At 47.3% G+C, this 14,617-nt stretch overlaps 1 protein-coding gene across 1 annotated transcript in view; it reads right to left on the bottom strand.

Moving 5' to 3' along the window:
* Positions 1-14,617, bottom strand: part of FRMD4B (FERM domain containing 4B) — a 64,125-nt gene that overhangs the window by 3,615 nt on the left and 45,893 nt on the right. Inside the window, exons 11-20 of the mRNA XM_009883587.1 lie at positions 12,417-12,493; positions 10,760-10,898; positions 10,094-10,235; positions 9,121-9,254; positions 8,912-9,031; positions 7,436-7,664; positions 4,125-4,181; positions 2,656-2,803; positions 1,309-1,434; positions 7-79 (exon numbers count right to left, since the gene is read on the bottom strand). Of these exons, the coding sequence (XP_009881889.1) occupies positions 7-79; positions 1,309-1,434; positions 2,656-2,803; positions 4,125-4,181; positions 7,436-7,664; positions 8,912-9,031; positions 9,121-9,254; positions 10,094-10,235; positions 10,760-10,898; positions 12,417-12,493 (1,245 nt within the window). The remainder of the gene's footprint in view (positions 1-6; positions 80-1,308; positions 1,435-2,655; positions 2,804-4,124; positions 4,182-7,435; positions 7,665-8,911; positions 9,032-9,120; positions 9,255-10,093; positions 10,236-10,759; positions 10,899-12,416; positions 12,494-14,617) is intronic.

Below are 14,617 nucleotides of genomic sequence, written 5' to 3'. Positions count from 1 at the left end.
AGGAGTCTCGGTCAGCAGGTGGGTTTGGGATTCCAGACTTCCACTGCGCTGCCGGCAATGGTGCGGGGAAACATCTGGCCTGAAACAACACAGATGTCGGTTGGTTAAAGGCAGTCACACGCAAACATACACAGAGTTGGAGAGAGCACGCACGGGCAAGTCAGGCACGCTGCCTCCCCAACCAAACCACGATACAAACCCCGTCTTTTCTTTCCACATAGAATATCTGCATCACAAGAAATTCGGCTTGGCTGAATTTTAGATTCGCCGCAACAGTAGGAGATCTCCTATATAAAGAACTATCATGTTGTGAGCAAGGTTAATCTGTGACAGGGATATAAGCAGCAAAGCTCACAAAGTCACTTTTTGTAGTGATTTACAGGAAGGCTCTGACAGTTTTTAAGTAGGTAAAGTCTACACAAGTACCTGAGCTAGGAGGAGAACTGGGGTTGGACTAGATGATCTCCAGAGGTCCCTTCCAACCCTAACCATTCTGTGATTCTCTGGGAACACAGGAAGATGGGTCTCCTGTGGCTCTGTCTCTCAAGGCTGCATTACCCCAGCCAAATAAACCATGAGCTCTTCATAACACTAAGATTTATAGTGTCCCTCCTTCCCCAGCACGGATTCTCAGCTGCCTAATAATATAGGTGAGCTCATGTTGCAGCTCTCTTCCCATACTAAGGGCACTGATTGGGATCTCTCGCCTCTATCTGGCCACTTACTTTCTCAGGAGGGTTGTAGGAAAGTAATCCACAGCAGACATCTGTCAGCTCGTGGACAAGTTTCTGCGGGGAGACCGCTAGCTGACGGACAATACAATTTCGTAAGCCTCACTTTGTTAGAAAACAAGGCCACAAAGGAAACGTAAAATAAATCCTGGCTATCTTACAAGTATTTTACAGAAACTTTTTCAACAAGCATTACTTGTTAAAACTTCCTATAGGCATCTATGTAGAAATGACCCTTCTCCTCTAGTCTTCCACGGACCAGAGAGGCAGTACTTGCCTACCAGCTTCCAACTCCCTCCTAATTTTGCAGACACCCCTGTGCGTGTGCTGCTATTTGCACAGACAGGGTTTGTGCTCACAGAAACACTCGCATATCACAAAGCTGGTGCAGGACTGTGCCAGAAGATGGTGGCTGGTATTAAACCTGTGCATCCAAAATCCAGAAAAGATATTTTGAGAGCCTGACCCCGCTGTAGGAAAAGCTGCAGGGAAAAGGACCCTTTGCCTCTTAACACCATTTGCTTTTATTTTTCCGCTGCCCAAGATGGACACCACTTTGAAAACAAAGCCTCCTTACTGTAAGTGGCTGCTACTGTAGGCATTGCGTGTGAGCACGGGGGTTGTAGGCATGCTTCTCCCTCCGTGGGGCTGTGGTGGCCGGTCCAGGGTTCGGTAAGGACTGCTATGAGTTGAAAGTGGGTCCCTGTAATGAAGGAGACAACCCCAGTTAGGTTAAACGCTGTGCAAGTCCCAGCACACAGAATACGTGAACCCTAAACCTTGATGAAACAAAGCGAAGGGAAGAAAAAGGAGGTAAAGGTGTAACTGGATATGCTTCCCATATAAAAACCAGATCTGTTATACAGAAGAAAAATTCAACCCCTTCTTGTGGTTCAAGGGGGTAACATGGCAAGGGAGGTCCTCACAGGACCAGCAGGAAAAGCTGCTGCCAAAGTACAGAAGTATAAAGCAGAAGAGAGAGAACAGGTAACAGAGAAGCAAAGGAAACAAGTTTTAAAATGAAGCACATCACAGCTAAATGGTTACATATGGCTGTAATTCAACTTCTGAACCTCATGTGGAGGACTGCTCTGCTTATCTTGAGAGACAGCTGAGAAAAATGCAATGACATGACATTGCCTAAAACTTCAAAAATATTTCAGCTTGCTTTCAGCAGCCTGCTAGTGCGAGAGACAGTCCAAGAACGATCAAGATCAATGGGAATTCTTTACACAGAGAACAACCAGCACCAGATCAAACCCACAGAACACAACCACACAACCATCAGTAGAGCATGGACGTGCCCCATGGAACTCTTGTTCTAGCTCAGAAAGTGCCTGAATCCCACGGATGCATAAAGGAACCCCAGCCAGTCACTGCAGCTGGCACCAATGATGGTCGCTCGTTGAATCCCAGTGGCTCTGTTCTTACATGGAGAATTGCCCATCGGGACTTAGGCAAATTCTGTATGCTTTGACAATGTACCTGCTGAAATACTGATACCATCGGGAAGCTTTGGTGTTATCTGAAGCCATTAAGCACATCATCAGGAAAACTACAAGTTGTTTCATTAATACTGAAAACAAACCACGGAAATGCAGACAAAGGGTGACGGTACTGGTGGGCACAAGCAATTCCTTAAATACAGCCCTTGCTATTGAGTTTCTCACCTGTCTCAAACCTCTTCACAAAGACTACACTACCCTACAGTTTCGGAGACCGTGACAACTACTTATACATGCTTATCCACACTTTGGTTACTAAGCAGGAAATTTAGCTCCCATCACCACCTCCCGCAATGGCAGAGGAGCGTGGAGGCAGTGGGCTCCGCTGGAGTGCCCGTAGTAACAGGAGTCTCGGCAGGGGCAAAGTGGAGCTCACGCCAGCAAGGCGGAGAGCACGGTGGCAGCGAGACATGCCCTACCTGGAGTGTCTGGTTTCCAAGAGCTGCTCGTTTATGGATGACTTTCTGAGATGAATCCTCTCCACCCCGAGGGACTTTGGTGGAGGAAGCCTTGGAGAAAGCTGCGCAGAGCTGGGTCTCTGTGCTGGCACAGGAAGCGATTCACTCACTGTTGGAATGAAATATGTATTTTGTTAGCAAAATCCTCGATATTTTTGCCCTGTACACAAATCTGTGGCCCCGAAGCAGAAACACTTTGTACTACGGAAGCTGTGAGTCTAGAAAAGCTCTCCTGCCTGCACCGAGCTCTCCTCCACGCAGACAGGACACCACGGAGGCTCATACAGATCTCAGCAGCACCGGCTCCTACGGTTATTACACCCAGCTTGGGGCTGCGCCAGATCAAAGTGGAACTTCCTTGGGAAAACACCTGTTTGCAGTGCGATCCCTCCCAGAGCCGAGCAGGCAAGCTCAGCCTCCGCAAAAGCCAGTTCCTCTCCCTCACCTTCCAGCTCTTGACTTGAAAATGACATTTTAAGAATTAGTTTTGAAACCTAAAAGGGACTGACTTCAAAAGCGACTGAGTGAGCAAAGACAACTGACAGACAAATTTGGCTGAAGGCAACTGGGAAGACGCTGGTTTGATCCTTGTTCTCGCTTTGCTTAGGGCACAACCCAGGTCCCAGAGCCAAGAGGAAACTCCAACTAATGCATATAAATGCAGGACGAGCATCACAGAGAACACCTTCAGAAGCTAAAGCCCTGGCCCTGCTTCTACTTGTACAAGCAGGAATCGGGTGTAACTCAATTTTAAAGCACAAGTTGGGTCCTACAAGTCTAAAACTGGGACAAACTGAGATCAGAATCAGGCCCTAACTGAAAAGTGAGTAATAATTTAGATAATGTTTGTCCCCAGATGACGATTATCCAGTTTAAGGGAGAGGCAAGCCAAATCCTTTCCACCTTGTTGAACAGGGCGTGAATGTGTATCTGTGGGTGTGTGTGTGAAATGAGTAAGCTGAGCAAACACCATACCCATACAAGATGCAGGCTCACTAGGTAACATAAACGTAAACAGATCATTAATATTTGTGCCTATTCTACTATTCTAATAAGTTTTATAGTAGCTGTAAGGATAGAAGGGTCGGGGAAATCCTCCCAGCTGGTAACTCCTCCAGCCGCTCATCCGCCTCTGGCCAGGTCCTAGGGATGAAGTATTTGTTTGAAATTCAAAGCCTTCAGCTCACAGCTTGGTCATGTTAAAAACAATCACCTTCACTAAAGACAACTCAGATCAGCTCACAGAGCAGACCCTTTCAATAACTAACCCATTGTGAAGACAGACTTTCCCGATTAAGCTCTTTTCTTTTCCGCTATAAAGTAATCCATCATTGAAAGTCACCAAAGTAGCAGTAGGCTAAAGGACAACAAGTCAAAGGAAAGTCTCGGAACGGGCTCACTTCATAGGAAGAAAAGGATAAGCAACATACCATCATCGTAGGTGGTTGTGTCGGACAGGGAACTGCTCTCAGATGGAATTATATCATCTGTGAATGAAAACAAGTACTTTAAGCACAGGAGGCCCAACATTAATTTCCAAATATCACATACAGTTTTTCTACAGCTTCAGAAACAGCTGCTACTCGTAACACTGCAATCTGTGTGCTTTAGCCCTCAACAGCCTGAAGGCAGTCCTGCTTTGGAGTATATCATGACCTAGTTGTGCTCACTGCAATTCAGCTGCCTATGTAAAGGAGATTTTTTTTCAACTGCAGTGGGAATCAGGCCAAGATTTACAAAGGTGTTTTCCACCCAACTTCCAACAGATCTCTCAGGGTGTTTTGGTGCTTCAATAGGAGTCAGGAGCCTACAGAGACATGTAGATCTTGGCTGCTAGCACCTAATCTCCTCTAGGTACACCTGAAATCCCACCCAGGTAGGTATGAAACGCCTTTTGAAATTTGGCATTCACTTTTGAATGTTTCATCAGCATACAAATTCCGCTTCAATTATATTAATATCAATCCAGAATAATTCCACTGACTTCAATCAAGTTATTGCAAATTCCAACAACACAGAGAGAGGTAAATGTTGCACGGACATTGCAAATTTTTTCTGTTTCTTTTACATTTTCTTATTTATTCAAAGTGCTTCAGTGCACCTGCCTGTCCTCTCACCTTGATATTGCACACTACACTTGCTCAGAAACAGCCTGTCCTTGCTAAGGTTTAGAACAGACCAGCAGTGGCAGAGAAATCGGGCTGGTGATAAAAAGCAGCACAAGAGAATTAATCCAGAGAAAAATCTGTTCCTAGGCCATTTGTGGCAAGACGCAGCACTGGTGGGGTAAAAAGTCTACATGAAACTCCATATAAAAGGGAGAGAAAGCAACAAAAGATGGTGGTGGCAGCCACTTTGTGTATGACACCTGCTTCCTCCATCACTCATCATGAGCGTGTGCAGCGTACGTTGCTCCCTCGGTGTCGGTGTTGCGCTTTGCTGCGAGGAAAGGTCTGGTTACAAGAATTTGGTAAACAGAACAGCTTTTCAAGAACGGCAAAACATCGGGGCTGGCCCCGGCCCCGAGGGGATCTGTCAGACCACCGAGGATGGGTTGCAGCTCTGCCTGCAACCTGACACTGGGAAAAAGCTTCAGGGGAGCTTATTCACACACATTTGACCACATGGTGGTGAAATATGGAACTGGGCCCAGTGTGAGGAGGAAAAAAACCTACCGGGGGGGGTGGGGTGGGGGGAAGCCAGTCTAAAGCTATGCTGGTGGATTCCAGTGGGGTCTGCAATGTTGACGTAGCGGAGAGCTCTGAATTTAAATCCTAAATCTGTGCAATTCTCAGCAAAAGTGGAAGAAACCCTGGGCTACGGTGGAAGCCAAGGAAAGGGAAAGTGGAAAACGGGGAGCAGGAGGCAGTCCAGTATGTCCTTCACCTCCCATCTCCTGGGGGCTGGGATGAAAATAGCTATGGTTTGATTCAATAAATCAATATTACTATTTCACACATTATTTCCGACGACTCATTCCCCAGATTCACAGACGCAAGTGACTCATCACTGGCTCAGCCTTCTGAAACCTGCACCTTGAGCCCGAGAGTACCGCCAGCGACAGGGAAAAGGTTACACATAAAAATCAACCATTGAAGCAGATGACAGTTCTGCTTCAGGTGAACATATATACGTTGCAGTGCAAGTCAGGAATTGGAAGGGAATGCACCTGACTTTGCTGGCTAAGTATTTGCTGTTTTGCAGTGCCTACTTGCAGGGAGACCCTTCAAGACATGGAGTCTAGTCCCTTCTGGCTGCGTCCACCTTCCCAGACAGCAAACAAGGATGTCGCATATCAAATATTGCAAAACGATGGGCTAAATGTATAAGGATCAACTCCTAAGTTGCACAACAAGACAAAAAAATAATAAATGCCTGTAACAGAGCAGTGACTGTGCACGGATGCTGCCTCAACGGGGCTCTTGTGGCTTGGTGTCCTTCAGTAGCTTCCTGGTCGTTACTACACATCACGTGTTCCAGATAATACAGGGCCTCCCACAATAAGTAGCCAGATTGGTGAGCAAGGGACTGGAAAACCAGATGTTTTCCTCATCTCTGTCAATCAGGAACTAGGCTGGGCCACGTTAAGCAGCGATCCCCAACATTTCAGAATAAGCACTTTGTGACGATGGATAGCCCAGCGCTGCCGTGGTTTGTGGTGGGTAAGAAGCCAAACGAAGCTCTCAACGGGAACGGGACATGCCAAAGGTTTCCCCAAAAGAAACCTGGCAGTGCACAGGAGAAGGGTCTCCTCCAGGGAAAATACATGTTGGCAAAAGGTCTCATCTCCAGGGTCAGTAAGAGGGTATCAATATAAACAGCATAAAAACCTTGCATTTTCTTTCCCACCTTGTAATTCCCAGGAAAAACCCCACCAACCCCACAAAACAGCACATCCTCTGGAACAAAGGGGAAAAAAAGAAATCAATTAAACGTTAACAATTATCCATACATATTTTCCACAGACGGGAGAAGTAAAAGATGTCATAAAACTGTTAATCACTGTGGAAACTAGAAGAGCCTGCAATACCTATGAGCTTTTACGACTCCCAGACTCCTTCCGTTGGCTTGGACGCTAACAAGTTTCTATGTTTTATCCTACAAAGCAGCAAGAATCTCACCTCCTTTAAGAAAATGACGCTTTCAGAATGAAGAAGCCAAGGGCATCTGCTTTCACTGTGCTCATCACTGGCAAATGCCTTTAGTCAAAAATCTGTTTGCCACTAATTGCACTCAAACTCTTGAACTTTGCTTATGTTGTCCTGGAAATCAGTAATTTTTAACCAAGAAACGAAGTCTCTGATCCTTATTTCCTCAATCGTGTGGAAAAACTCACATGCTCTATTTTTTTTTTAGAACTGCAGTGTTGCAGAAGGAAAGGGCGAGAGATTTTGCCTGTGGCAGCTCAGATATACAACTGCACTCACTACACTAGGATTTAAGACACCACACCAGTTTCAGCTGAGATGCTCCTGCCAGCCTTTCTAAGTATAGCACCTTTGGTCTGTACCTGGTGCTGGAACGAGTCTCCACTTGTTCCTAAATCCGCAGCTTATTCTGCCCTCAGCCTATAAGCAGTGCACTTACCGTATCAGATGCAGCAATTGCATCTCTTTTTTTCTTACTTAACTGCCTTGGAGAAGATAAAAATCATATAGAGGAGATGTAAACAAAACTTGTAAGTGAGCCAAATTAATTTGCCCCCCGTTTTCATAAGAATACGGGGAATTCTCTTGTTTACCTGGTAGAGTGAGAGTTGATTTCTGGGTTGGTTTTTTGCCACACTTGATTCTATACTCATTTATGGAATTTTCTATCTCTTGCAGCTTTTTTACAGCATCGGTATACTCTTGCTTTCTTTTCTTCTTCACATTTTTGCAGAGGTCTGGCTCACCAGCAAGTTTCTTTGCTGCTTCCACCAGCTTTTGCTGTATGATAAAATTGCTCTCCAGGTCCTGCAAAGTGGGATCCTGCAAATGAATGAGATGAGTTATTTGCTTGTGCTCTGGGTAGAAATTATGAATGAAAGTACTGAACAGAAGATCTATTTTGTGGTAATGAAGTGAAATCTTGAGCAGAACACACAGAAATACCAGATGTTATACTCAAGACAATCTCAGCACATGAATTTCTAGTCTAAGATTACGAGATCCCTTAAGAAAAGTCCAAAGTTCTTGAGCCTGGGTGACTTAAGATACACACCTAAATTCAGGTTTAGACCACTAAACCTCTTGCTCTGAGTCCAAGCCTGAAAACATTTGCTCAAAATCTCTCCCTGCTTTGGGGAAAATAAAAATGGAAATTGATGCCACCATTCCTACGTAACAGGGAGTTGGAGGCTTTAATTAATTGTTTGTCAACAACTTTGAGATGCTCAGATGAAAGGCGCTGCAGCAGTGCTAAGCAATGCATGATCAAATGTGGTCAAGTAGGATTTTGTTTCAATAGCTTTTAAGCACTCTACATAAAATCAGTTTGCTGCAGACATGGATTACACCAGTCCTGAAAACCAGGGCAGCGAGTTTTTGGTGAAAGACAGATGCAAAGTTCCCAACACCTACTTACTACTTGGATGATACAGTTTGTTAACAAATCTCACAAGGAACGAGGGGGAATGGTATGCACCCAGAAACTGCGTATATCTGAATTACCGTATCTCCTGAGTCAGTCTCTGCCAGCAGAGTTCATTCGTATCAGCTTCTTGAGCAATATAGAGAGATTTTACTTAGGTGGAACTTGCATTAAGCCAGAGATAAATCTCCTCCTGCTGTCACCTGTCACATAACTATGCTCACAGACAGATGATTTTGCAAGGGGGACAGTGCACGCTCCTGACATGTTCTGGGTTCAAACACAATCTCAGCCCGACACAAATCAACGCTCGAGAACAGCTCGTAGCCACGGCTTGCCAAATGGCATTACGCACCTGTTCTCTAATTAGCAGCAAAACATCCATTAAAATTCAAGCAGCATGGCCAAATCAGGGCTTCGGGTCAGGGGATTTTAACGCCTTTTGAAAGAGCCAACTTCCTGGTCATTTCAAAGGCAGCATAGCTGAAATAAGGGCGGTACCTACCTAAATTTCCCAGCCTATGCAAGCCACGGTCCCAGCTGCCTCCTCTTAAACAATCAGGGAAGAGCTGGACTATTTACAAGTGGCTTTGGCCACCGGTCTGGCCACCCCACCTCTGCTGTGAAAACAAACTGTAGTGCTCACCTCTTCGCTCAGGAGCAGGTTGTCATCCAGCTTGAAGGCTGTGCCAACACGTCTTCTGACCTGGGGAGGTTCCTCTCCAACGCTCAGAGGATACTCCTTGGGCATCTTGCCCGTCAGCTCCTGGGGAACAGAGAGGGCTCCACATGAAGGTCTGGATGGAGAGAAGGGCTCTCACCCGCCCCGACCCCAGTGTAAGGTGCACTTCTCACCGCCTCTCGCAGGCAGATTTTCTTCAGCTCCTCAACTTTCTGAAGCAGTTTTTCCTGAAGGAGTTTCTCTTTCTTCTTTAGTTCCATAATTTTCTCCTTCTTTTGTTCTTCACTGACCTCTGAATCCTGAGACCCTGAAAAATACACTCTCTGTTCTCAGAGGATTTGCAGGTAAAAGCCCTTTTTTTCCTGGTCAAGTAAGCTGAGATCTCCTGAAAGGAGTCCAGCCCAGCAAAACAACACATTATTCCAAGTGCAACATCCAGTGCTTGTGCCATCCAGCAAGCACGCTTTTAGGAAATCCACACTTTTTCAACCCCCCCAATGTATATACTTACACGACAAGTCCCGAGTATACACCCCAAAACCCCACCACCTCAAATATGAATCACTGCATTAGCAATATCTGCAGTATACTTCATATTTGGGCTCTGACTTGGTTTTTGAGACACTGAGGCTCCTCGCTTGGGCTTCACCTCCAGGCACCTGCACACGGCAGCCAGGCTGCGACCTTCCCCCCTCTTCCCCTCAGCCACAGTTGAGGGGACAGATCTAAAGTCTACTCCAGAGCTAAGCTTTATATTTGGAAGCATTTATCTTCTCTGCTCATTTCTGAGGAAACTCAGGGCAATTCAACTCCTAGAACAAGTGCTTAAACTTCACCTGGATCAAGTTTCCTTCAGACTTTGGTGAGACTTAGAGTCATTCAAGGACTGACTGGTAAACTGATAACATATTATCCACGGACCAAGAGTATATGGGTGCTTATCCATCTAGCATATTTTTATTTCCTTATTTAGTTATAGAGGGGGGGAAGCAGCAGGTTATACCCTTGATGTTATTGTTTCAGACACATGACTAATATACACCTTCACATATGTCACTGTATTTATGGTCAACTAGCCTCGTTTTCCCTTTTCACATACACAAGCCTCACTGTACTTCACTACCTCGCATTTACACGAAGTATTACCTGATGAGACCAAACTGCCGTTGCTGGCCATAATAAGCTGGTTCTTTGCTTCCAAAGTCACTAGCTTTGAAACTTTTGGTGTTCCCATCTCTGTCAGATCCATGGCGATATCATCCAAGCTTCTGGCTGAAGGAATTTTTGCCTGAAGCAGTTTAAAAAAAAAAAATTAAAAAAATAAAAAATCCAGCCTCATCAAGTTACCTCTAATTAACTTCAGGACATGGGGTCACAGAAGATGATGTTTCACACCTCATCTCCCACATAATTAAGGACTAAAGCAATAGGATCACGCAGGAGCTGTCGGTGCACAGGGACGTGCTGGAGTTCCTCTGTCCCCAAAGCCTGAACCATCTCCCAACCCAAAATCACTTTGCTGTTTGCACCATGTTCAAAATGAACATGAGAAGGACACAAAAGAAAAAGCAGATTAAACACTGAGACGTGGGAATTCCCTCTTCTGCGATTACGCTTCCATAGCCCTTAATTGCAGGCAGGCTAAAATGGATCGAATAACAATACTGTCGTTAATAGACTTCTCAAAAAGCTGACAAAAACAATTTGTAGCTTATCTCTGGAGAGTAGTTCATCCATGGAAAAACATACACTGAAGCACATCCAGGAAAGGTGTTGAAACTTATGCCCACAGTAAAACGCCTTATGACTTACTTTGCTTTGCTTTCTGTCCAAGTAAAACTGGTGTTGACTGATTGCCATCACCCAAATGGACTTGATCAGGGAAGTGTTTGCATACCAGGTTTGCACTACCAGTCCACTCTGACCAAAGGTCCTTCTCGACACTGAAATTCTAAGGAGATGAAAAGAAATGCAATTTCAAGACAGGTCTTTGAGGTTTAAAGTCCCAAGTGCTTCTCCCTTAACCAGGCAAGGCTCAGCCTTTTTTTTTTTTTTTAAAGAGATGTGAAAACTCCGATTTTCTTCTCCCCACCACCCCGTGCTACTGCCTTTCCTCCCTCCTAACTTTCCCTTAATTCTACAAAGCTAAAGTCCCTCCTGGTTGTGCTTTTCAACACGGAGCAGAAGCAACCGCTGTGCCTTTTAGTTCAGCAGTGTAATTGTGCTGCCGAGACCAACGGTGGGGTACGCTATAAACCTAGAAATGGCGAGCAGACTGCCACGGGGATCCTGAAAGGAGCCATCGGACAGGATGGGGGACCTGGGGGGGATCGGCAGAGCATCTCGCAGCTCCTCCTGGCCCAGCTGAGAGGCACAGCGGTCCTGTGCCAGAGGCAGAAAGGATGGCAGCAGGAGAAGCAGAAAGGAAGGTGGAGTCAGAAATTCACCCTGGGCAAAAAGCTCTTTCATCTTGGGAGGGATCTTGAGGGGAAGGCACAGCAAAGCAGCCTGCGGGTGAGCTCCCACCCCAACCGGCAGCGCTCCTCCGGGCCCCTGAAGGCTCAAGCTGAGAGGAGAGAGCATCGCTGCCAAGACAGGGGAGGGCAGAAGGTGAGCAAGAAAGTCACGTGGGCTGTGTTCCTGTGTCTCCTGCTGCACAGGCACGTTACAGCAGCCTCTCGGGGAAGGGTTTTGTAAAGTGAGCAAATTTGGCCATGACAAATAGTCACGGAATCACATAATGGTTTAGATTGGAAAGGACCTTGAAAATCATCTAGTTCCACCCCCCTGCCATGGGCAGGGACACCTCCCCCCAGCCCAGGTTGCTCCAAGCCCCGTCCAACCTGACCTTGAACACCCCCAGGGATGGGGCAGCCACAGCTTCTCGGGGCAACCTGCCCCAGGGGCTCACCACCCTCAGAGTGAAGAATTTCTTCCTAATATCTAATCTAAATATACCATCTTCCAGTTTGAAGCCATTCCCCCTCATCCTATCACTACATGCCCTTGTAAAAAGCACCTCCACAGCTCTCCTGTAGCCCCTTTAGGTACTGGAAGGGGCTATAAAGGCTCCCCAGAGCCTTCTCTTCTCCAGGCTGAACAACCCCAACTCTCTCAGCCTGTCCTCCCTCTGCTCCAAGAACTCCCTTGGTGGACATCACAGGCAATTCGAAAGAAGGACACCCAGAGCTGTAACACCTCAACAGTTGCTCCAGGTCACTTCCTATGGCTGTGACCTGCCCTCTGCAACATCGCAGCACTACTTGCTCATCACCCACCGCCCGGATCCAGCCCCGACCTGCCCTGCCAAACGCAGGATCAGGCTCAGTGTCGCACAGCCCAGAGTAAATTCGGGTTTGTGCTGAACTCGGAGGCACCTCCCATCCCCCTTCGCTAACACCACATGACAAATTCCCAGTCTGGCTAAAGACGCATCCCGCTGCCACAACCACCTCCCCTCCAGCCTTACCTGCGAGGATCATGTACTTCCACAGCAAATTTCTTTTCACGGAAATAGAGATTTTCCAGCTGTTTCCATTGAAATAGCTAGGAGAATTGGGAGAGAGAAGCGGAACACTGTCACCACAAGAATCACCAGTCTTCTCCCCGCAAGGTTACGTAATTTCAGCACATTACAATTCCTGTGTGTCTTCAGCTACGGCACAGACTCAGCAATAACAACATTCATAACATCAATTAAAAAAAATAAGCACATAAATATAAATGTATAGGACGCTCCTCAAGTAATTTCACACTCTTACAGACAATGCATTGCAGGTTGAGGATTTTGCCTGTGACAACACCTGTTTCCACCAATGGCACATTTAATTTCACTGCCACAAGTTCACAGAGATCTTGGGAAGGCAGTTAAGGTCCTTTTCTCTCTGATTAAATGCAAAAATCTCTACACAAAGTAATTGCATAGACACCTGTGGTCTCTTCCCTCAGAACATCCCCAGGGAATGGCAGCAGCTGGGGGAAAGCCAAGACCTTTCTCTTCTGAAGACACTGCGTGAGGGATTCAGCATGACATTTTGGAGCAGGGGAGCAACACATACAGAGAGAGAGCGAGCAGCTACCGGAGGAAGCCACCCCACAATGCACACTTCTGTAAGGAAACCACAGATTTCCTGCAAAATGCCAACTGGGAGAAGAGATCAAAGTCAACCGGGGCTTGGCAGCTGCACCCGTGGGATCAGAATTTCATCAGAATCTGCTCTCCCTTTGACCCAGCATTAGCCACTTGCTGGGGATGATCCATCAGGGGTTGCATCTTCTCAGCCCAGCTTTGGCCGAGCTGTTCCCCACCCCCCAGGTCCTGCAGCACCACCTCCTGCCCCCTCTCCAGCAGTGCCAAGGTGCCCAGGCGCACATGGAGACCCCTATGGCTGTCCCCAAGGATGTCACCTGAAGACGACAGGGTGCAGGAGTGCAGTAGCACAGGCTGTAGTTCACAGCCGGCTGCCTTCCTGGGGGCTAGAGCCCAGGCAGAGGTACTCGAGGTACTTCCACCCAGGCTGGGCAGGCAGAGCCAGCGTTAAGTCGGAGAGATTAGCTCGCAAAATCAGTGATCCAGCCAAAGCACTCAGGTCCATCATGACAAACCCCACAGCGACCCTCTCCCTCCCCACAGTCTATCAAAAGCCCTCCAAGGGCACAGCCACCACACCACAAGTCCCCCAGGACACGGGACATTCCCCCTGACCTCCTCCAAAAGCTGACCCGCCGCGCTCTGACGATGGAGGAACTTCATGTCTTGTAAAAAAAAAAAAATAAATCGCGTATTACACCATGCTGCATTTAAAACATTCTTAACAGGGATCGTAAATGGAACATAACCCAGTGCATGTGTTTGTGGGGAAAACTCTGTCTCTTTCAGCAACCTTTCACTATGTTTAGTTAAAGCTTTCTTTTTTAGTGCTACAATTTATTATTAGATCCGGTTATATGAAAAATGGAGCGAGGCGAGATGTCACTTACTTGAACTAATAAGTCTAAAAGACTGTGAAAGTTTTACTCTGCTGCTTAAGTTTATCTTTGTACTAAAGGCGCCCCGTCCGGTCACACAACTTTCAGAAGTGCCCTCTCTGTAACTTTTAAATAAATACATTTAAAAAAAAAATAAAAATCAAAGAGAACACAGCTTAACGCAGTGTGTCAGGGGGTTGAGCAATAGCACCCGTGGGTGCTCCGGCACGCAGGGATCCCCAGCACAGCGCCGGCGGCTCGGCCGCCCCCCTCATCCCCGCACTCACCTGCCCACAGCACCGTCCCCTTCTCCCCCGTCCCTCCGGAAAGCGTCAAGGGCGCCATGAGAAGAGCCAAGTGCGAGGCGGCTGTCGTGGTGGTGCCATCCCTCCCCGCTCCGCTTTCGCCGGCTTCGCCTCCCACTGCTGACACACGCCTGACATCACCCGCCTCTCCCGGCAGCGACGCCTCCCCGACCCACCCTCGGCCTCCGATAAAGGGAAAACTGAGCCCAGGAGGGAAGAGGAGAGGGTTTCTAACGAGGGGCTGCACCCCTTAGGAGCATCCCGAGTCACGGTGGGGGGCTGAGGGGGGAGCAAGCCTGGCCAAGGGGCTGCAGAAGGTGACTCTGGCCAAGTCCCGGCCCTGCCGCCATGGGCTCACGCCCGACAGCCAACAGGTTGGACGAGAAGCATGGGACTC

The sequence above is a fragment of the Charadrius vociferus genome, unplaced genomic scaffold (genome assembly GCF_000708025.1).
Source record: "Charadrius vociferus isolate BGI_N301 unplaced genomic scaffold, ASM70802v2 scaffold324, whole genome shotgun sequence".
Classification (NCBI taxonomy): domain Eukaryota; kingdom Metazoa; phylum Chordata; class Aves; order Charadriiformes; family Charadriidae; genus Charadrius; species Charadrius vociferus.
Note: the sequence above shows the minus strand (reverse complement) of the source record. Positions and strands in the feature narration are given on the sequence as shown.